Below are 23,239 nucleotides of genomic sequence, written 5' to 3' on the forward strand. Positions count from 1 at the left end.
CCCATGTGCTGAATTCCTGCCTCTTGCTGTCAGGCTGGGCTCGCAAAGCTCACGGTGCACTCAGCTGACACCAGGAAAGGACTAAAGCAGCCAGTTGAGCGTGCAGCACGTGGCACGTTCAGTGACAAGACTGTTTATCACGTAAGGAGATTAAGCCTGTGTGCAGCAGTGCTGTACAATGCAGTTTCATGTAGCTCGGACACCTTTCCTTGGCAGCTGGGGAAGTGCAGAAGGCGAGTTGGGCATAGGTGTGATCCTCTGCCAGCACTGGAAATAAAATCCTAAATTCTCTGACTCAATTCAGACGTTTGCATCATGTTCGATGGTGTCACTCCTGGGGCACTGCTTTGGAGATGTTCATCTCCCAGCACTCACAGGAAGGCTCTGAAACGTGAGTTTTACCATTTCTTACTTCTGTAGGGACTGCTAGAAAAAATGGCAGATTAGCTAAAACAGCATAATAGGTATTGTTAGTCCATGTATGACTGACTACGCAGGAAGTATTTTGTATATTATTTAGGTTTCCAGTAAGTAATGAGAAAAAATATTGTTCATTAATTACCTGGTGGAAATACCAGGAAAGGAAGTAATTTCTAGTCTGGAAAAGACAGGTCTGTGCTGCTGCGCTGTGCACCAAGCACAGCCTTTTTGGAGGGGGGAGGAAGAGAAGAGATTGTTCAGAAGAGATATTTTGTGGGAGGTTATGCTACTCAAAAGGCACACTTGGGTCAAGCTTCTGTCCCACGAGCTTGGATTCCTGAGAAAAGGTTAGCTCTGGTAACTGAGCGCACCATTGCGGCACTATGAGGTACCTCATTAAGGAGCTGAATACCCTCCTGTGCCTTGAAGCTGAGTGTATTTGAGCTGCAAGAACATTGCTGTTCTTTCTGTACTTTCTCCTTTGAGAAAGTTTTGAATTTTTCTTTTGAGTTGTGGAGGTGCCACATGGCGGACTACAGTGTATGTGACATGTCCCTGTGTCATGTTTCTCCTGTGTCATGTCGCTGAAGAAGAGAGTAATGTGTGCACAGTGTCATGTTCTGTGTTGACTCATATGGTTCATATATGAGAATCAGAGATTTGTGGTGAGAGATGGTTTGTGTGCATTTTATGCAAAGCAATCTTGTACTCAGAAAATTCATGTGATGCTTCTTGTTAAATCTACATCTTTCTCTCATGGAACGCTTTTTACTGTGTTGCTGAGCTTTGTTAGGTATTAGGGAATTTCCTAGAAACATAAAAATCAAATAGCAGATTTGCATGGTGAGATTGCTGACAGTTTCAGACAATATACACTGAGTATTGTCCATGGCATAACAGTACATCAGTCTTGGATGCTAACTTGGAAAATATTTAGTGCTGAGCTGGTGGTAGGAAGGTCCTCTGTAGATTAGTGTGAAGTTAGTGTCTGTGCTTAAAAAATAGGATGAGAACTTGAGCTTGGAAACAAGCTGTATGTGCTGTTGGAGGTCTAGAAAAAGTAGATTTTTGTATGTTTGTGTGTTTTCAGAAGCACTAAAAATACAGCTTTTTTTGGCATCTGCTATATAGATTGCAGGCAATGAAGGGTTGAAGTCTTATCACAAAACCAGAAAGATGATTTATTGGAAATGTCAAAAAATCAATCACAGAGCCTAATAGGCCAGTTAAACAAGCTTTGCTGTTTGGGTATGTTTAAAAGCAAGGAGGCTTGAATGGTTCTTGTTGATAAACTTGGATGCCTAGACAGATTGCTTGGAAACTGATATGAGCAAATAGTTTGTTCTGAGACTCATTGAAAGTGGAACAAAAAGAAAATGTTTTTTGGCTAGTCTGTCATTTGCAGGGTTTTTGGGTTTTTTTTTGAGGCTAATAAGGTGGAAATTGGGACATGATTCTGTAATTTTCCCCCTTTAATGAGCCATTAAAATTTAGCAGAGCTCTTTGGAGAATGTTTTTAAGTGCTAACATGTCATATTTTGGTGTTGGTAGTGCTGAAACACCTCTACAGAACAAATGGGTTTTTAGCTGAAAGCCTGTGTGAAAATATGCTGGTATTGACCAAGCTGTTCTGAAAAGGTTACAGAATTCTAAGAGAGAAGATACTCATTTGGCATCCTGAGACAAAAGAGCAGAGGCTTGGAGTGATGGCTTGGAGTGCTCTGAGGATTATTTTTTGCTGGCACTGTGTAATACACTATATGACATATGTTAATATAATTGTCAATTGTTTTAAATTACCTTTGGAATAATAATAAAAAAAAGCTTTACCATTAAGTGGCATCTCTCATTAAGACCTTTGGGCTTCTTTGTAACATTAGATTGGTTGTTTATTTTTCATAATAAACATGAATTTTGTGAATCAGTAAATAAGGGATGGGAAAACTTCTTATAGTAGGTGTTCTAGAGATGGGGGAATAATGCTGAAGTACTTTCCTTTGAGGTGGGTAGTGGGGAAGAGGACCTTGGTTTTAAACATTTACACAGGACAGGATTGAATAACCTTGGTAAAGTGTTCTTTTTCAGATAAGAAGTCCATAGACAAGGTGGCAGGGATTTTTGTTGCATGTTTTGTGTTTGTAGATGCATCCGAGCTACTTTAGCTTAGAGATCCTCAAAATACAGTCCTAGATATGTTGTTGCCAGTTCCTGCTAGTTGCATTTAGTCTTAAATTTGGCTTTGTGAATAAATTAAAACTTTTTTGTTTGACTTGGCACTGTTTCAACAGCTAACAAATGACTTTCAGATGTTTGTGATTGATTGTTGTTGCCATATCATATTACTTTTTAGCATTATGTATTTTCTTATGTGCAGGCTAAAAGTGCTTAATTTTCTAGTTGTAATGTTTTTCTACAAATTTATCTTTTGTCACCCATTGGTCTGCCATAGGCAGTGCTAGTTTCCTCTGGGAAAATCTTGTAAAATTACCTTGATTTGAGAGAGATAAATTAGTGTGGCTGTCTGCAAAATAATGTGTCAGAATAGGCTTCTACAAAACTGCTGAAAATGAATTGTGGAGTCTTGAAAACATATTACAGGAAAAGTAAGACACTTCAAGTTGCCTCCTTGAGAAGTGTCATTGTTGAACTGTTTTAAAAATTGTTATTCTGGTTGTCCATACAGATGAAAAGAAATAATGGAATTATTAATTATGTCATTTGCAGAGCTGAAGGTGGGCAGGAATCGCCTTAGTAGTAGAAAATCAGTAATTCCATGTCTCTCCCAGATTTTGCACCACTTCACCTTACTAAAGCTGGCACTTACTGCATTTGCTTCTTCTTAATTGTCATGCTCAATGTTATTTAGTAGTATGAATGTGTGACTCTACACTGCTGTTAAACTTTTTAAGGCATTTGTGAAAAGGAAATAATAAATGTGGACAGTTTGCAAGTGTTCCCTTGAAGGAAAATAAATTCTCAACAGTCAGCAGACACTGTAGTGTAGTGTTATTGATCACAAACACCAAGCACAACCAAGGAAAATACTGTATTTTGTCTTGCTGTAGAACTTGGGAAAACACTGCTTGGTTCAGGGTGGTATTTTACAGAAATGCTTCATTAATTTCAGCATGTAGGACGGGGGAATGGAAAGTTAAATAAATTACCAATGATCTTAAGTGTTTCAGTGCCTTGAGAATTTTCTTAAAGGCTATGGTGAACTTGAAACTGCTGCTTTTTCTTGTGCAATGATGAAAATGGGTCCCCCATTGTTTCAATTAACCATCCATAGTTTCCTGTTTTCTTATTACAGGACCAGCAAATGAAATGTTACAAGTTAGGATATGGTGCAAAGTTTTAAAAGCCACATAAATAGGCTTAAGCATAAAAAAAAATAATTATAAAGTACATTAGTCACTTCTCAATTACTAATTTGTGACTAAGATCTTCAGGATAATTCAGGCTTTTTTGCAGAGTTGTGCTAACTTTGTGGTGGGTTTTTTGCAGCTAAAATGGACAAACTTTGTATCAGGAAAGTTTTAGTTGCTGTCAAAGTACAAAAAACTCTTGTGAGCTTGGTGTGATGGCTCAATATGACACAGTATAATAAAAGCAGATTTTTCTCATTCATGACTGGCCTTTTTATGGGTGTGAAGGGCTGGCAGGTGAATGAAGTCTTCTGCGGATGACAGAGGACAAGATTCCAAGGATCTTTGTGTTTGTAACTACCTGAGAGATGGTTGTAATTGCAGATTCCATGTATGATGGACCAGAAGAAATAATATTTCATTACTGTATGTGTTCAGGCAGGTGATGTACTGGTCACAGGTTTAACACAGGAGAGGGCTCTGAGAATTTCATGAGGAGGTTTAGGATATGTTTTTATGTGTGGTGAAATCATGGGCCTTTTCCACTGAGCACCTCCTGTCCTCTATCTAGCAGGATAGGTGTAGCAGTTAGGTGTGGATACTTAGTGCCTTCAGCATTTTTTTTTGGACTTATTCTTGTTCAGCATGTTGACCTGCTGTAAGGCTGGTGGCAGCAGCTCCACGATCCATACTATTTTACCAATATATCTTGACACATCTTTCTTTCAAAGAAAGGTATCACTGTTGGACTTAGTATTGATGTTGTTATCTAAAGTGTTGCTGACAACACCACTGTCGTCGTGTTCTGCTTGCATGAGGAGTCTGGTTCATGACCAGAAGTTCCATCTGATCTGGGCTTTTGATAGCTGAGGTAATTTTTCCCTAAAGAAAGCTTCCATTCATATTGTGTTCAATATCTACTGAAAGCAAATAAAAAGGGCAGAAAAATGTTGCTGAGAAAAAAAGGCAACACATACCAATAAAGAAGAATCATGTGAGCAGAGTAAAATGATCTGACTATTGAGGCAGTAGTGAGTTGAAAAATGTACAACACAGTTTTATGGTAATTCCACTTGTTAGTGACAATCTGCAGACTGAAAGAGGAAAACTTCCTGCAAATAAAGTAATGCAATTAATGGAATACAAATTATTTTAATTGTTCACAGGTAAAAATGCTTATCATTACTGCTGTTTTGTCTATCAGACATCCACAGGTTTCTTCATATGCTTAAATCCTTTGGTTTTGGACTGGTACAGGGTAGGTGATGTCTTAATACAAAACAGTACAAAAATAGGATGATTTCTTTCCATGGTGTGGAATTAATTAGTGAGACAGTTTAATTACCATTTTATTATTGTCAGCTTTGGGTTTAAGGAATTGTCAACTCGATGGTGAAAATGTTTGAGTACTATTCAGGGCACCTTTTTATAGTACAAATTTGGATGGAGGTATAGAGCATGGAAAAGCTAAATTTGTGTTGAATGGTGTACATTAATTTCTGCCTCTGAACGAATTACTTGATGCAGGAGTAGTTCTTGGAGGCTTTTGCTGTGCAGCAGGAAGGTGGGACATGTCAAGAGGCTATTTGCTCACTCAGGCTTGTTGTGGGACGGTAACTTTGGTTTTTGTTGCTGCCAGTGACAATCCTGATGTATTTCCTGAGCCATAGATTTGCGTGCCTTAGTGAGCCAACGTGTGTCATCCCCTCTTTAAAGTTGTTTTTGCTCCTTGTTGTTTGCACCCTTCCAACATTTGCGGAATGTTTTGTCTTCTTTTCTGTCAGGGTGTCAGTCCAACCAAATGCTCATCTCTGTTCCCTGCCCTGAATGCCTGCCAAGCTGTCTTTGTTGTTTCCAGTGGAAAAAAAATGGAACTTGGTAAACAAGATGTTGATGTATTGATACAGTGTGTTATTTTCCATATTGATTTGGAAAGCGAGTTTGCAAATAGCTTGTTATATATTACCACTGTTAGGGAACTCTGTGGAGAAAAAAAGATCTATATTTATTCTGTATTCCTTCCAGGCTCTTTTTATCAGAGAAGGGCAAATAGTATTTTTCAGATGTGAATCTTGCAAGAAATAGGTTAGAGTTGCAATGTCTTCTCTGTTTATTCTGTCCTTCAAATGTAATTTTTGCAGTTCTAGAGGATCAGATTGTCTTATAAATCTTAAAGGCAAGCTGTCTATCAAAGAGCAATCACCTCACTGCCTCGGGATAGGAAGGGAAAATTCATATTAGTTTTAACAAAATCTCTGTTTTTCAAATTCCAAATTACCACTATCTGAGCCTTCTTTTTTTTTCTTTTTTTTTTTTTTTCTTCAAGGACGCTAGTACAGCTTGTTATGGTTTTGCTTTGCAGATTTAAACTTGAATGGGCTGCTTGAATGGTAGGTTCTTCTGGAAATCTGGACCATGAGGTGAATCATGCTAGGATGCTCCCCAGGTCCCAAACTTGAGATAGCTCTTGGGAAACCCCAGATTCCTTGTCAGTCTCTCAGGAAATGTCATGGTCCTGTGTGAGCTACTTATGTTCCTTCCTTACAGGAAAAATAAAGTAAAATTCTCCAGTGAACTGTAATAAAGATGATAAAACCATCTTTGTTCTGGAAAGCTGTGTTGAAATCTTAGAACTGTTTCTGGTTTTTTTTTGGTTTTTTTTCCATTCCATTGTGTGCTGTGCTGCTTATAATGGGATTTTTTCCAGCAGAAATTTGCTCCCCTTCCCTCCTCTTTTTTCCCTGGTGATTGTGTTTCTTTGGTGTGTATTTCTAAACTAATTCAAATTATTTGGGATTAATGTTTAGGACATCTCATACATATCTGCCAGAGAGGAGAACTGGAAGTCATGTTAAAAATATTTAGCTGTCATGATATCCAGATGTGTCTAGACCCTCCTTTGTCTATCAGCTGTGGTGACAACATCTGTTTTCTTCTTTTCCTTTCACTTTGTGTTGTTCACAGTTGAGTAACTCAATGGATAAATTGTGGCATAGTCCTCTGTATAAACTGTGACACAGGGACATGGTCAGGTTCCCTTCAGCATCTTCCTGAGCTGAAGTTAGGTTCTGCCTGCACAGAGGAGCTGTTGTTAAGTGTGGCACTTTTTCATGCTGTTGTGTTCCTATTTGTACAATCATTGCTTGATTTTGAGAGCATGTTGTAAACTAATGTAATAGATAATAGAGCGTGTGCTCACTTTGAGGATAATGGAATGTATCTGAAATTATGAGTTTAAATGAAAAGTAGGACTCAGATTCAGGTTTGAGATGAGAAAAGACTGCGAAAGGTGAGGGGGGTTCTTAGCTGTGTGCTAAGGCTCAGTAGGAATGCAGTCATAATTGCACTTTTAACAGTCTTAAAATGATGCTTCTCATCTTCTCAGGAGCTCTTATGTGTGCCTGGATTTGGTAGTAATTCACATACAGAAATTCACCACTAGGTGATTTCCACGACAAATACATCTACTTCTTTTTTATATATTGTTACTTAATTTCTGTTGTGCCATTTTCTGCAAAAAATTGTGCAGCCATGACTATGGTAGATCTTTTCATTCTTACTATGGGACCAGCAAATGAAAATGCCCTCTGGGGACAGCAGGCAAGTTTGGGTTTGTTTTTTTTTTAATGTGCATTTTTAGCTCATTACCCTTCTTGGAGAAATGAACCACTTACTGTGGACAGGAGGATTTTCTTATACTGTTCTTTCTGGTGTACAGGTCTGTTAGGAAATGGGGACAGAAGGTGGGCTGGTTTTAGCTTCCCTGACACTGTTTGAGAGGGGCAGGTGGAGTTTTAGCCCAACCTTCTTTACATTTATGCACTGTTGAACCAGGTGTGGAGCTGTGAAGGGCTGAGCACAGCTGCACAGCTGTGCCAATGTTATGCTTGGATCCCCTGTGTGGGTGTTTATGCAGGAAAAGCTGTGTGACTGAGCTGGATAAAAGAGCAGTAACCAAATAATTGCCTAGTAAATTCCTGGAAATGTATTTCCCTTGTACAAAAATATTTACAAAGGGAATGTTCATTGCCAGTTTTGAGCAGAAGAAAATAAATTGAGGTGAAATTACAAAAGAAGAATTTGAAGAGGGGGGGGAGGGCAAAAGGACATGGGCTTCTCTTCCACTTGCAGTTTCTTGTATCCAGAAAATGAACCTAGCATAATTTATAAAAGGCCTCATTTCCATTTGTTGAGATGAACCACTGTGCTATTTAAGATGATTTATTGCTCAAGTAAGCCAGATAAGATACGTCTCAAAGGCACGAGGTTTGGAGAGAAGCAGCAAGTCAGCCATAGCTCAAGGTAGTCACTGGTTCCTTCTTCACACATCAATATATAGCATTTTGGTCCGATAGGCAGTTAATGCAAAGCTTCTATCTACTTAATAACCTATCACCCTTGCTTAATTTTGCTGCACTGCATCTGTCTTTTAGCCAATACACTGATAGGTCACATACCCACACACACCTCCGTTATAGCTTCTAGATCCTTAGCCTACCCTATAAATCACATTATTACATTTAAACCTCACACTATTTTACCTAATATAGTTTTTTACTTACTCAAAGTATATTCTTACTTACAACTATAGGAATATAAGTTTATAATTTTGCTACTTAATGTATGTGTACCTTTATCATTACATTGACCCAAGCTCTTTCCAAGGCTGCAGACTGAACCCTTCAGAATCTGTGGAAGTTTCTGTTTTTCCATTTTCCACATCCATTCATCCTAGTTTTTCAAAATGTTTTTTTGAATAACTAAAAAGAACCTCCCAAAACAAGCCTACCAAAACACTCTATAAAGCTATTAAAAATAGTTTAAAAAAAGAAGCTATTCAAGCTTTACAGGTTGTTCAGCAAGCTTTAAATAACAATGTCAATTACTGCAAGTGTAATTTTTCAAAGATTTGTTTAGTGAGTAAAAGATGTCTTTTCCTCTTTTTTTTTTTTTTAAATTAAAACTGCTTACTGGATCTTTTCCCACTCTGCCAGAAGAAAACATTTATTAATGTCGAGCCTAGGGATAACTTTGGTGCAGTTTCTACAGAGATCTGATAATAGTGGTGGAAATTAAGTAGAAGTAGTTCTGGTGATTTAGTTCTCCATGTCTTGCACTTAGCTTTAAAACTGTGTTTTTCAGTGAGTTTTGGTGAAGGTTCCAGATGAATTCAGTCATATCTGTCTTGTCAGTGGAGTTGAGAAGGAGCAAGAGTTAGCAATGCACAGATAACTTGTCAAGGATTTTGGGAATAAACATGCAACTTCTTCATTGTCTGTCTGTGTCAGTGTGAACAGGATTATCTGTATGGCTAAATCAGTAATACTTGCCATTTTAATGTGCTTTGGTTATGTGAATTGTCCCAGTGAAGTGAATATACGTCTGGTAAGAAATATTTTACACTCTTCAAATATCACAGTGAATATGTTCTTGAAAATGCAGTGGTAATGGTTGAACTTTCAGACTATTCACAAGGTTTTTGTGCCACTGAAGGCAGAAATACCTGCTCATTTGGAGAAGTTTCAAACATGTTCTGTGTAAGGACTAAAGCATCAAGTCATAGCATGGGTATACAGAATTCTGAGTAATCAGCAAGGTATCTCATGAAAAATTCACTTCTGCTTCCAAGTGTCAAAACTATTTCCTTACAGAAATAGCAGAGCATACAGATAAAACTAGTTCCTGTCAAGCTGTGTACCAAAGGATGGAGCTCCAGAAGAAGTTGTTCACCATTAAATAACTTCTAATGTGTAGAAATCCTTTCAGAATAGGGAAGAAAATAAACCTGTAAAGCTGGGACTTAACTTTGCTTTTAATGTTTTGGATTTGGTCCCTGTTATGTTAATATTTGAGGACAGACTAAACATTGTGAAAACTAAACATAGATCCTGCCTGCAACACCAATTAAAACAAGAAAGCCACCTACACTTGGTGGAGGGAATGACTTCTTTTCACAGCAATAAGCAGAAGTTACATTAGTAGTGGATGTACAGAAATTATTTTTCCTATGCTGTAACTATACAAAAAAATAAAATGAGCGGATTTTATTTACTGGTGGCTGAGACTGAGGACTGCAAATGCTTGTGCTTTTGATTTCCCTCTTGGTTAAACATCTTGTAGGCTTGTCTGTCTTGGGGGTGTTGGGAAAGTGATGGATTTAGTCCTTTTGTCTTGGGTTTCCTGGGGCTTCCAGTACTGAGAGGTGTACATTCTTTTCCCTTTTGTCTAATTTCCTCCCTTTGAAGTGAAGATCAGGCTTCCATTGAAAGCAGAGGTTGTCCAGATATGTGGCATATGAACATCTGACTTTGAGAGTACATGAAAGGCTTTTATTAGTTTCTTTTAACGTTTCTGTCTCGTAATATCATTTTAAATCACACTCTGAAATGAAATCATAATAGTTGCCGCCTAAAGATTCCTTGTTGCAGAAAGCTTAATGCCTTATGTACTGGATCTCTCAAGGCCTAGCTGAGATTTCAGCTGCATTGTCTTCCATATGTTTGGAAAAAAACCCTCCATCATCTGCATCCAATTTAGCAGAGAGCTGGAATGCCGGAAACGTGTTTTTGTTCCTGATGAAATATAACTGCAAGCACTCTGTGAGCGAAAGCATCACACTGGAGTTGTTCCTCTGTCTGTGCAAAGCGGAGATGTCCAAGTTCTAGCTGTTTTTATTTATTTGTAGGTTTTGGTCTGTATCTCTTTGGTGTGTGCAGTGAGCCCAGGACGAAGCCATCGGGTCAGCTGTGGTTCCACTTAGCTCTTGGTGTAGGGCAGAGGAGCCCTGCTGCTGCTGCTCTGCTCCTGCTGCAGGTATTTGTGTGGGGATCTCCCGTTCTGAATGAGCCGGCTGCTCCTGGAGCCTTCTCCCAGATCCTGGCAAAGGACACTTGGTGATGTTTGCTATCTCAGTAGCTGATACTTAGACTCTTCAGCAGGCTGTGGTGCACACGGTGGGTAAGTGATGCTGCTCTGTTACAGTGCCTGGTCACAAACAGCAGCTGGGTTAGCAATTTTCCTGCTTGTTTTGCTGAAACACATGGCAAATTTCATCATCCTAAGAGGAAAAGTGTGTTTGTGCTTGTAGGCATTGGTGTGTTTAGTATGTGTTTTGCCCAGATGCCTTTACCAGCCTATTGCTGTGAAGCTGAAAGCCTTCCACAAGCCATGTCTCACATCTGTTATCTGTGTTGGATTGTTTTTCTCTGTGTCAACTTGAAAAGTGTATGTATAAAGCGATTTTTTTATTTATTTGAAACTTCCAGGGCATTTAGACTGTTTTCTTAGGAAATGCAAGGTCAAATAAATGTTTTTGATGAGTCTTGCTGTTTACACTTAACAGCACTGAAGTGGCACCAGCAGTATTATGTCTTAAAAAAGACAAAGGCCTTAGGAATAATTGATAACAAAAAAGTGAAGAATTAGAAAAGTTTTGCCAGAGCTAATATAAAAAGAGAAGTCAGGTCACAAGACGATAATCAGGGCATCTGTTCTGCAAACTCACAAAGTGTGAAGTTCTTTGTGTTTTCTAGAATGCCCAACTGTTGCTACAGTGCTGTCTATTTGCAGTGCCTAATCTGTTTTGTTAAAAGGTTAATTATCTGTTTCCATTTGTAAAGGTTGAAATATTGTCTTGAGAGCCACTGTGTCTGTTGGAAGAGAATCTGAAAAATCCTACTCCATCTGCATCTGTTCTAATTAAACTTGGTTCCTGAATTTGGATGAATGATGGATCAAGCTGATAAAACCAGTCAACTCTATGTAAACATTGCTTTCTATGGGGTTGATATCTTGAGATTTGACCTTCTTGGAAGGTAACTTAGAAGAGCAGGGTTAACTTTCAAATCATTGTCTGAGCAAGAGCAGATGAAAAATTAAGAGTGAAGTTAGGGTTGCAGATATGGAGAAAACTGAAGTATGAAGCTACTAGGAGGCTGGATTAATTTAATTGCCTTACACTGGCTTTTGTGCAGTTCTAGAGCTTGGTTGTGACTGATTCCTTGGGAAAAATGGTCCATAACTGGTAGTTGTAAAATAATAAAAGTCACTGTTGTAGGTTTCGCCCAGCTCTACTGAACTGGCTTTGCAAATGGAATGAACTGTTGTGCTGATTCTTTTAGCAGTCAGCTCATGTAATTTGTACTTTCCAGAATGCACCTTATTCTGCAAAAAGAAATCCTCAAACAATCTGTGCTTTGGCAAATAAGGAGGTGCTTGAGTTTGTGAGGCATTGATTTAAACTTCATCTGGTTTCCTGCACTGATGAAACATGTTGCTTTTGAAATGCGGGATGGTGTTGGTGCAGGTTACAAGCAAGGCAAAAAAGATGCCCTTTTCTTCTTTGTGAAAATGAAGTGCAAAAAAAATCAAGAAAGCAGCAGTGCCGAGCCATGATGGTCATATGGAGAGAGATGGGGCATTTTTGGGATGTGGGTGGCAAGGCTTCTCTGATGTTTTGACTACAGTAATGTGAAATAGTAAGCCCTGTCTGACTGGAGGTGATAACCTCCTTTCCCTTGGGCACGCTGATGTTATCCTCTTCAGACAGTGAGTTACATAAAACACAGACTCTTCTGACTGTGAAGGGAGTTAATAAGAAAATGTAGATTTTTTTCTTGCTGCTATTTTATGTTAATGACCTCTGTTGTTCATAGCAGGAGAAATTAATATTCTCAGGATACCTTGCCTCCCTTAAATTAGATAAATTTAATAAATTGAACTCTGTAAATATGAATGTGCTTACCACAGTGTCAGACTGGCTACAGATCCAGGACCTGCCATCTTTGGATTATTTTTCTTCTGCTTTTGCATCTATTTTTCTGAAGTGTTAGTCCTAACACTCTCTTTTTGTAGCCTGCCTAAAACCTGGAGAGTACCCGATGTTGTTTGCTACTAGTTGGTGCTTTTATTAAAAAAAAAATAAAAATAAACCAAACCAAATGTTTTCCTTAAATTTTATGTAGGTAAGTAGCATGCACATGTTTGCTGGTTTTGAATTCTTTTAGGTGAATAACTTAACTTGTTTTTTCCTTTTTTCACTTTGAGTGCAGCATGTCAGTAAAAGATGCTTTCATGTTTTCAGCTGACTTTCAGGTCCCTGAAGGTAACCAGTAACTTGCTGAAGTGTTTGTGTCTTTACTTCTGCTTCTCCTTCAGCTCCCATTGCACAGTAGAGTCCAGAAGGAGACACATGAACATAAAATGCTTTAAGGGAAGGCATGTTCACCTTCTAATATGGGTTATGAAGGTGGAGTGTGAAGATCGTGGATGCAATACAGCAGAGTTGGCTTTGCTTTTAATGGTTCCTTCAGTACAAGCTGGAAAAGTGTTAGCATCCATGCAGAGGTTGACCTTTAAAAGGATAAGGACCCAATGAGTTTATTCCATTCCCCCATATGAATGCATTTTAGAGTTGAAGGATAGTGTTGGTGCTGATTTAGGAATTCAGGGACAGTATTCACTTCACTTAAAGTTTTACCAGAAAGGGCAGTGCCACAGTGGGGTTATTTTTCATTTACTAATACATGATAATTTTTCATTTACTAAAACAATTGAGGTGGCATGACATACACGCTGCTGCTTTCTGAAATACATAGGAGGGAAGGATTTTGGACTCTATCTTTCTGTTGTAAACTTAGTTTTAAAAAAGTGAATTTTTTTTTTAAAGTATGAATTAATGCTTTTCCTGGGCAGAAGATGGAAATGTCATCTCCAAAGTAATGGTGCTTATTTAGAGTTGGCTTTTTCAGTGGAAAGACACACATCTGCTTTTAAAAAATTTGACTATATTGTCTCCAGTATTCTAGCATGGAAATTTATGTCAGTATGGTTAATGTTTTTAAGTGACAGAGGCAATTACCATTTACATAAAACATTTCTGAACAGCATTAAAACTATACTGATTCCTGTTTAAAAGTAGGTCTATTTAAAGTTTAGGTCCTGCTGGGGTTGGCAGGCAGAGAGGACACAAATCTTGGCTCTAGTACTAAGTTTCGTAGGAATGGAAGCAGATGCACCTCTGAAGTTGCCAAGTTTGAGCCTTTGGTTCTGACTTGCCCGTGTTTATTTGAGTTGGGAAAGTGCCAAGATACTTTCTGAGGCTGGGTGGGTGCTCACTCCCTGTGTGCAGTATGTGCCTACCTGCTTAATATCCATGTACTCCTCTGGATGCATCCAGGACAGCAGGGAAATGGGCATGGTAGTGCTGGATTTCAGTGCCAGCAGGGGCTGTAACTCTGTCAGTTCCACTGAGACACTGGGGCAAGATGCTCCCACCTGCACATCTGTGATGCTATGATCCTTCTGGGGAACACATGGAAGTGCAAGAGATTTGCTTCAGAGGGATCTCTCAGCAGATCACCAAGTGCTGCTATTACTTGAACTTTGTACTGAGAGGGATAAACATTACAGTGTGCACAGCAAAGCAGAGGAAGTAATTTTGCATGAAATATTCATAGCAAATACGTTCAAAATAAGTCCATGAATTTCTCTTTGTCAAATGTGAACTAATGTAAGACTTAAAAGGTCATTGTGGGCTGACTTGAGGTGGGTTGAGCCTTCCTTTGTTTCCCCTGAGGCTTCTGTGGAGGCACCTAGAGATAAGGTTCCTCCTGCTCTGAACATCTCAGTATCTGAGAGGTGCTGCCAGCCAGTACTTGCCGTATTAATCTTTTTGCCAAAGTTGGGACTTAGCTGGGACTACATTTGCTCTGACCAAGAGAGGAGTTTGAAGTGTGGTGCAGGCAGCAAATACTTGTCTTTCTCCCTCCCACTCTCCAGCAACTACAAACTCTTTCTACAGAACCTGTGAGCTCCTTTGATTTGCAAGTACTGCAGCAGATTTAGGAGGAGACTTTTGATGCCGTAGACAAACTGGAATGTATTTTTGTTGCTTGGCAGCATATTGAGTGAATGTCACTTATAGCATCTTAATTCTTTTGGTCAATTTTACAAGGAGTGTGCAAGGCCTGAACTTCTGTGAATTGGACAACATGCAAAGTCTTGTTGTGTTTGGTTTCCTGAAAAAGCATTCAGCCTTGTTTCATTCTCAGTGATTCACTCTCAGAGGACTGCTGGCATCTGTACTCAGATGTCTTTTGCCATCAGTCTTTGAAAACAAAGAGTAGTGCTAGAGATTATTTTTATACTTTGAGGGATCATCTACTGAGATCATGCTTGAGCACAACTCTTAATTCTTTTGTAAGTGAAGCCAGTATGTGCTGAAGTATTCACCACTCACATGTGGGAATTAAGTTACTCGTGAGCTGTCCTTACGACCACTTTCTCCATGTAAAGTATGAAGCCGTAAACAGGGTTTATGTATTTCCAGTGTCAGATATTCAGAGGCAGCATTACCCTTTGGTTGGAAGAAACATCTGGGACTTGGAATGTCTTTCAGCTGTTCCAGATGCTGCTTTTGACTTGCTCCCTGACCTTTTCACTGCTTAGTATTTCAGTTCCTGAGACTTGTCAGCTGTTCTGGATTTTTTTGTCCATCTTGCATCACTTGACCCTTTCAGCTATCAGAGGCTCTCTATTGCCTTGTCTGTAGCTTTTTTAAAACTTCTTCAGACAGTTATAGCTGATCTTCTGCTGTATGCAGTTTGCTTCGAGCATTGCCAGTTGTGCAGAATAAGATACTTGAAATGGGAGCCTGGACAGTTAAGGACCACTCCATTCTAATCATAGAATAGTTTTGAGTTGGGAGGGACCTTTTAAAGGTCACCTAGTCCAACCCCTCTGTAATGAACAGGGACACCTTCACTTTTCCAAACGTGTTGGTTGCAGCAACCTTGTCTTGAGCTGTGTGCTACCATGTGAGGAAAAAGCTGAGGGTATATATACATAATGGGTAACATGCAAAAGCATAGCAGAGATAGTGTTATCCTTGGAAGTTGTTTCTGAAGTTCTTCAAAGCCCTTTCCTGTGTCATGACGTTTTGCAGCCACTCCTAAATCCAGTATGGTGTATCTGTACTTGAGACATAATACCCAGATAGGTTCTATGCAAATGTCTGCCAGTTACACAAGTCTTATACAGGTGAAGTCCATCTCCTCCCAAAATAGTTAGTGGGATTAGGAAGTGATGGTGAGAACGAAGTTTCCTTTTTAGGTGTCAGAAGAGAATCTGTGATCAACAAATTGCTCTTAGCTTTGTAATTTTGTTATAGCTCCTGCTGCCCCAGCAGTAGTGGGAGGACAAGAAAGAAGAAAGCTGCTGTGTGGATTTACACAGAATAGGACTGAATGGCAAGGGCAGCAAAAGTTAAAGCTGTGAAAATTACTCCAAATGCCAGTCTGACAGTGTGATGCTGCAGTAACAGAAGAGCTGGAATTGCTTTGCTTTTACAAAACTATGCACATTTACTACACTAGTCATTATCACAGAAAATAAATATGCACATGCAGAAGTGGATGTTTTCAAAAGTGCCTGACCAAATTTGTTAACTAATTTCTGTTGTAATTCAGAAGAAGCTGAATGTCTTCTTATGTTGTTTATAAATCCTCAAGTCCTGTTTTATTTGGGCTGTTCATAGCTATGTTTGAATTCCTGTAAGAAAACGGTAGACTGGTAAAGGTTTGGTCTAAGAATATGTGTTAGAAGGTTCTGACATGAAAATGCCAATCAGGTACTAAAGAGTTTGGCCAAGGCCTCAATTTTCTGGCAGAATTATTTGGTCTTGGTTTTTGAACTGATCTCAAAATGTATTGAAAAGTAATAGATGTCTTTCCCTCAGCTTCACCAGGCAGTGAATATCACCTGCTGCAGTTTGACTGCTGATAACACCTCTCACAGTTTTGTATTGCCTAAGGAGTAATTATTTAGGCCCTGGAATTAACATTCTGTCAAGCAAAATACATTCAGGCTGTCCCTGTTAGGACAAAAGTGAGGAATGCAGAACAGCCAGATGATCTGTGCCTAGGAACATTACTGCCAGTGGTACAAGAGGTTTCTCAGATGTCTCGGAAAACCTTTTGGATAAATGTATAATGTCTGTTCTGAAAGTTTGTGGAGGGAAGCTACTGGCAAGTGCACTGCTGCAGGTTTTGGAGAAGAGCAAGACAGGAATGCTGTAAAATCTCTCCTTGCAGTGACAGAAACTGAGACATGCTCCATGCAGTATAAAAATGCTAAGCACAAACAGGAAGTTAGCTCTCTTATTAAATATGCTTTTGCCTCTTTGACATGTTTTTCCTTCCACATGCAATATCCCTGTGACACAACAGATGAGTAGCAACTGATTTTGAAGTATCTTGATGGTGGGAAATGGGCTGATCCGCTTCCTGCAGCAGCTGCTTACAAGCTCATGCCTCTGTTGCAGCAGAGATTCAGGTGTCTTGGGATGTCTCACGATCAGTGCTGACAGTGTTTTCACATGCTAAATGATTTTAAGAAGTTGCTACTCAGCAAGACTAAATCCAAAATAAATTGAAAGGAAACTCAATGGTCAGAGGCACCAACTCTGTACCTGAAAAATATAAATAAACTCAGGCACTTATGCTCTGTATAGCTTGTTGTAAGTAAGGAGAATGGAACCCAAAATGGGACATCACTTGGAAAGAGGTGTAAGTGTTGAAGTATTAATCTAATTTTACACAGCACCATTGTGTCACAAAGACTTTTATCACTTTTGCGTGTGTATATGTATTTCGCAGACATGTTCATCAATAACCAAGCCAATTGTTGCTTAAAAACTTTTGCTACAGCCTCTTGCTGGCTATCTGTCCATGTGCCTGGTGTAGAGGAGTCATGTCTGTGCAGTGCTGTGTGTGCCTGCTCTTTTGTGAGAGATAAGGCAGGCTGAAAGGGTGTGGGTCTGAGGCCGGCCCTCTGGCAGCTTCCCACATTTATCCATTTTTTGCCAGGCTGACATCGGGCTGCAAAGAACAGCATTTGAGCAGTGGCAAGGAAGAAGAGTTACTGGAAGTGAACTCTGCTGATGCTTTGCGTGCTTGAAATGTGCTATCTTGGTCATGAGAAATTTCAGTGAGAAGAAAAACATTGACTGCAAACCGCCGGGGTTTCTTGCCAAACAGATCATCTTTGTGCAGTCCTGGACTATTCTTGCAACTGGGCTTGGTGTGCTTTAATGAGTTTCTCTGACTATTTCCTGGCAAAATGCTGAGATCTGGGGGAGATGCCCAATTCCATAATTCAAGTATTGAGTGAGTGGTAGCTGAGGAGAAACAATTCCCTGCTTTCTGTGCATGCTGCCGGCACAGACCTTCCACATTGGCAAGGAGAACATAAATGCAGTTAGTTGCCTTCTAGACAGACCGGTGAGAGAGGCAAGTGGTTTTATGGAAGCTGGAAAAGGTTGGATTGAGGCCAGCAGTGGTAGATGGTGATGATCTCCATGGGCCAGGAGATGTTGATGCAGAGCCAGTGTGTCAGAGAACATTTCTCATTTTGTTTGCTTTCCACTCCTGATGTCCAGACAAGCCCAGGAGACTGAGCCCACAGGCAGCCCCAGATGAATATATTGTATAGAATTTATTCAGTTCTGGTTATTACCTAAACTGGAGGCTGGCCAAGTCAGTAGAGTTGACTCTGGCAGCAAGTACAAGTTGTGTTTCCTGTTGAGAAGATGAGTTTGAGGAATATTCTCATTTACTGCTGAAAATGCATGGCTTTCTGCCTCTTCTTATGAGACCGAAAGGACCTGGAGTATGTTGATGTAATTCCACACTTTGTCATGTGTTGTTTGCATACTGTTTGCACCTCACTGTTCTCTGCATCAGTGCCAGCACCCTGATATTTCTGCAATTTATTTTTATGATCTTAGTGTTGAAACAGCTGTAAAAACAAGTAGTGAAAGTGAGCCAGCTGCTGGAATTTCTGATTCCAAGTCTGGTTTATAGTATGCAGACATTGAAAGGGAAGGACATATGAAAAACAGCAAATGAACTTGATCTCAGGACTAAATGCAGATGAGTTAGGTGGCTGAATTTTTAACTGCTTAAGAGAATTGAATCACTAATGAATGATATAATACAACTTTTTTTTTGGTACAGAGCATATCTAAATATATACTACTGCTTTGATGAAGATCTTACACTGTCCTGTGAGGACTTGGGAGCAGTAGACCAGTTGTCTCTCCTACACCTCATTTGTTTTAGTATTGCAGAAATAGATAGAAATTTTACCAGACAAAAGGATGGAGATGTGTTATCATCTTGCTTGGCTAGATAAAATCCATATACTTACTTAGTACCCTGGTGTCAGCACCATTGGCATGTGACTTTATGAAAGAAAATAAAAAAATAGTCTTTCATCCAAGCAGCTAATTGTTTTTGACTTTGGTATTTAGATTCTTGTTTATGGTCCAAGTGAAATAGGGACCTAATGTCTTTAGCACTGCAGTGATGTTCATGGATACTGTATATAAGCTCCTCCTTTGTCCCTGCCTTGAGGCTTGCACACACAGCAGAGATGAGCTGATCTGCTTAGCAGTTGTGCACCAAGGAGCACAGGGTAGCCTGTGGGTAATGATTTTGTTCCTTTTTTCAGTTGCAGTAATTTTTCTGCTGTTTACAATGCTTTCCGTAAATGTATTTGCTAAGTCACTTTCTGAAGGCATTCGGAATTCCGAAGGCATTTCCGAAGTTAGAGGGCTGCTTCTTGGCATCTACTTTGGTCCAGCCAAAAACCCAGCAGCATCCAAGAGATCCCTGCTTGTATTCAGAAAATGCCAATTATGAGTTGGGTGCATTTTCCTTTGGGAGGGAAGGTAGTGTGGTCTGAGGACTTGTCAGCTGGTTTGTTCTTGTTCTTCCAATTGTAGCCACGGACACACAAAAAGAAAACTGCTCTGCTGAGATCTGGACACGTTTGTATGTTTTGTGGTGACGCTTGGCTCAAGTAAATCTCACAGTACAGGTGTTCTGGGTGACTCTAGGTGAACCCTAAAGAGACAGGAGAAAGATTGCCTTTCTCTGAGAAGAATACCAAGTGATTAAGTTTTGATCCTGCAGTTTGTACTTTGCGGAAAGCTCTGTGCTTGTGTTGAGGCCTGTTAACCTCTGTGGCACAGGGCAGTGAGGAATTCTAATCATGGCAAGCAGATTCCAGGATCCAGGCCGGAGCAGGGGTGTGAAAACAGGCTGTGTATGGGTGTTAAAAGAAGAAGCTGCAAACCCACAACAGAGGTGGCAGCTGGAGAAGTTGTTCCAAAGGGGATGTGTGAGCAGTAGGAAGAAAGGACCCAAAGGAAAAAATGGCTGAAAAGCACATCTGATTGGAATCAATTGATTCCTTCTTGTATTATGATTTATTTTGTGGTGATATAACACTGTCTATTAATTGTCAGAGGAATGGCCTTATCTGTCAAATGAATGTATTATCTGCATTTCTAGTCTGCCTTACAAACTGAGTGCATCCCTTTACAATGCTGATGCCCATTCAGTACATTCTGTGAAGGAATTGTTGCTGTGTCAGAGACCCAGAGCAGGAATGCCAGACTTGGACTCACTAACCCACTCTGCAAAAGTGAGAGTATGAAGCTTCAGTCTCGATATTGTTAGTCAGAGATGTCTGCTGCCTGAAATGTCAAGAATATTTCATTCTTTTCCCAACCTGATGTTTGGAAACAAAAACCTACCTAAGAAGCCAGCTTTTCTGGGCCCTAACAGCTGTGCAAGCTCCTGATGAGGCAAGAGATTGTCAGTGGTAATCTGGAAATGAGAGAAACATGTTCTTCAAGCACTTACAGACGGTGAAATTTCACCACTGATTTTGCACGCTGCTGTGTTTGTGTTCATAGTAATATTTTATTCTGTTTAGGTACAAACTCTTTGGCATGTGTAGGTTTCGGTTTGATTTGTATTTTAATTGGAAATATCAGAATTTGCAACTCAAAATCCTGTGTTTGTCCTCTAGACTTAATAGAGGATCAGGAAAAGCTTTTTGACCATAAAGGTTAAGCACGTTAATACGTGATTATATGTACAGAATCCATCAGGAAGAGTCATGGCTGTCCAAAAATCGTTAAAAGGTATAGTTTAAATAAAGCAAAAATGCCACATGCAACTTTATCTAGTTTATTAGTTCCACAATTCAGCTCTAGTTCAGTTAAGGCACAGTTCTTGTGCCTTAAGATGGGCCAAAATTCTTCATGATTTGCCAGATGTCTATAACAAGTGTCTGGGCACACACTCACTTCAGTCAGGGGTTGCTTGTATGAGGTGATGCTCAACTATTCTTTCATTTACTGTCCCCGTTCCTTTAAATGGCCTTCAGTAAAATGAGCAGCAACAACAATAACAAAAAAACCTCTGCTTGTCTGGTGGGGTAAAATTAAGCTTTGGTGAAGCAGAGGGTTTTTTAACATTCTCTGAAAGCCTCAGGCTTGCTAGGGAATTTTAAATGGGGACCTGCAGTCATCAGCTGCTTTCCTTAGTCTGAGGAAGTACTGTAAGTTCATTCCTTGTTACTGCCTGTAACCCAGCAGAACTCACCTCAAGAAACAGCTGTCTTCTTCAGTGCTGGTCAAAATGTCTTGCACAGCAGTTGAAGAAAACTTTTGCCTCTTGCCCGTTTTTTAACATCTCATTACTATTTTAGTATTTTATAGGTGAGTAGTAATTCTCTCAGATGATGGGGTGCTGGTATGAGAACAAGCAGGCAGATGTTGAATGCTTTTCTAACACACTTTTGTAGCTGAGACGTGTTTCTTTTCCAGCTGTGTTGAAAGGAACAAGTCACTGCCTGGATAATAATCTAATTATTTTACCTTTTCCTCTTGTTTGCCCACCAGGAGAGTTGCCCATTCCCAGTATGGAAGAACACAATGGCTCTTCAGAGACTCCTGCCCTGAGCCAAGGGCGGCACGTTGCCATCAAGTGTGGGTGGCTGCGGAAGCAGGGGGGCTTTGTCAAGACTTGGCACACGCGCTGGTTTGTCCTCAAGGGGGACCAGCTCTGCTATTTCAAAGATGAAGATGAAACCAAGCCCTTGGTAAGTGAAAGGAGGAGATAGAATGGAAGGTCAGAAAAGGCAGAAAAGTAAGTCAATGCAAGAAGAATCGTCTGGAGTGTAAAGCAGTGAACTTCTCTATCTCTATCACTGACTCAGTGTTGGATTTGGTATTTTGATTACACTGAGTCAGGCCTTGGCAGTTAATGTGGTTTCCCTATCAGACTTATTTCTGAAACTTCCTTTCCCAGGTCAGGTTTTCTCATTTCTGCATTTTAAAAGGAGAAAAGTATACAAGAAGTTCAAGTAGCAGAAATCATCACTCAGATGGACTTGACTGAGGCAGATGAATGAGCTGTATTTGAAAAGATGCTGCTTGATTTCTTACATTTTTTTCTGCTTACTATGCAGAGTATCCCTGCTTTGTGTTTTCCCAAATAAGACCCTAGCCTGAATAAATTGCCATCTGTAATATGGAAAAGACTGGTGTCTGCTTGCCTGGTTCTGTTGTGGTGATTTATTTCTGCTTAACCCTAATCTGTTTTCCTATTTATTTAGCTTTTTTACCAGCATGCCTCAGGGCTGCCTATCCCCAGAGTGCCATAGAGGTAGAGTTAAATAGTGCTGCCTCTTGGGTCAGGGCAGGCCTGTACCTCTTTGATAGTAAGGATCTCCTGCTAGCACCTACAGGGGTATGATAGTCTCATGCATTAATGATTTTCCAGATGTTTGTGACTTCAGAAAAAAGCTTTGACATCTGTTACTTCTGTGCAAGTGCTAAAATACGATCATCATGCCCATATTTTTTATGGCTACTAAATTTCTGATGGTATACCTTTTGCATGGAATTTCACAGGGAGTTCTCAAAGATGTAAAACCCATCTAATCCAGCTTCCTGTATGGAACAGGTCATGACACTTGGCTGGGCTTTACAGCTTGCATTATAGTGCGTGTGTTAAGAAAATTATTTAGTCTTGAGGAAATGATTTCCAAAGTGTGAGTTAATTTCTAAGTGCCTATTTCACAACCTTGGTAGCTGTTTTCCCATAAAATTATCTCAGATAGTATAGGTTAATCTGAGGTAATTTTAAGTTCTGCTTCTAAGCAGATAAATTCTGATATATTTACACAAACTATATGATTTGATTACTACTTTGAATATGAAATAATTAATAATTTCTGGGAAATACAGCATATCTTCCACTATATATATATATATGTTCAATCAAGAGTGTAAAAAGCAGCCATCAGAATAAAATGTTTGTGGGCCAGATCCTGGGTTTCCAGAGTACAACTCTGCTTCCTAGCACTTGATATCTGCCAGGGTGTTTGCATGCAAAGACTTGATGGCTTTTTAAGAGATGGCACCATGCTGTGTCTCATGGAACTTTCTACAGCCCAGAGCCCAAATTACCTTCTTGTGCATCTGTGATTGACCTATGGGGTGGCTTCAGAATATCCTGTTGGCTTTGCTGCTTCCCTTTTTGTCAAACAGAGGGGGTGATTCTGATCTGATACTTGTGATGGGTTAGGTAGCAGCT

General features: G+C 39.7%; 1 protein-coding gene across 6 annotated transcripts in view; it reads left to right on the plus strand.

Annotated features, from left to right (window-relative positions):
• The window catches only part of ARHGAP24 (Rho GTPase activating protein 24), a 215,123-nt gene that overhangs the window by 41,305 nt on the left and 150,579 nt on the right, over positions 1–23,239 (plus strand). For 5 of the 6 annotated variants that reach the window (XM_086889240.1, XM_086889242.1, XM_023926245.2 and 2 more), the window contains exon 2: positions 21,541–21,740. In XM_086889240.1, coding sequence (XP_086745366.1) covers positions 21,561–21,740 — 180 coding nt within the window. In that variant the 5' untranslated portion in view covers positions 21,541–21,560. Of the gene's footprint in view, positions 1–111; positions 392–21,540; positions 21,741–23,239 lie in introns of those variants that run through there. The other variant, XM_086889238.1, reaches the window with a different exon arrangement.

Source organism: Cyanistes caeruleus, chromosome 5 (genome assembly GCF_971803275.1).
Source record: "Cyanistes caeruleus chromosome 5, bCyaCae1.hap1.1, whole genome shotgun sequence".
NCBI lineage: Eukaryota > Metazoa > Chordata > Aves > Passeriformes > Paridae > Cyanistes > Cyanistes caeruleus.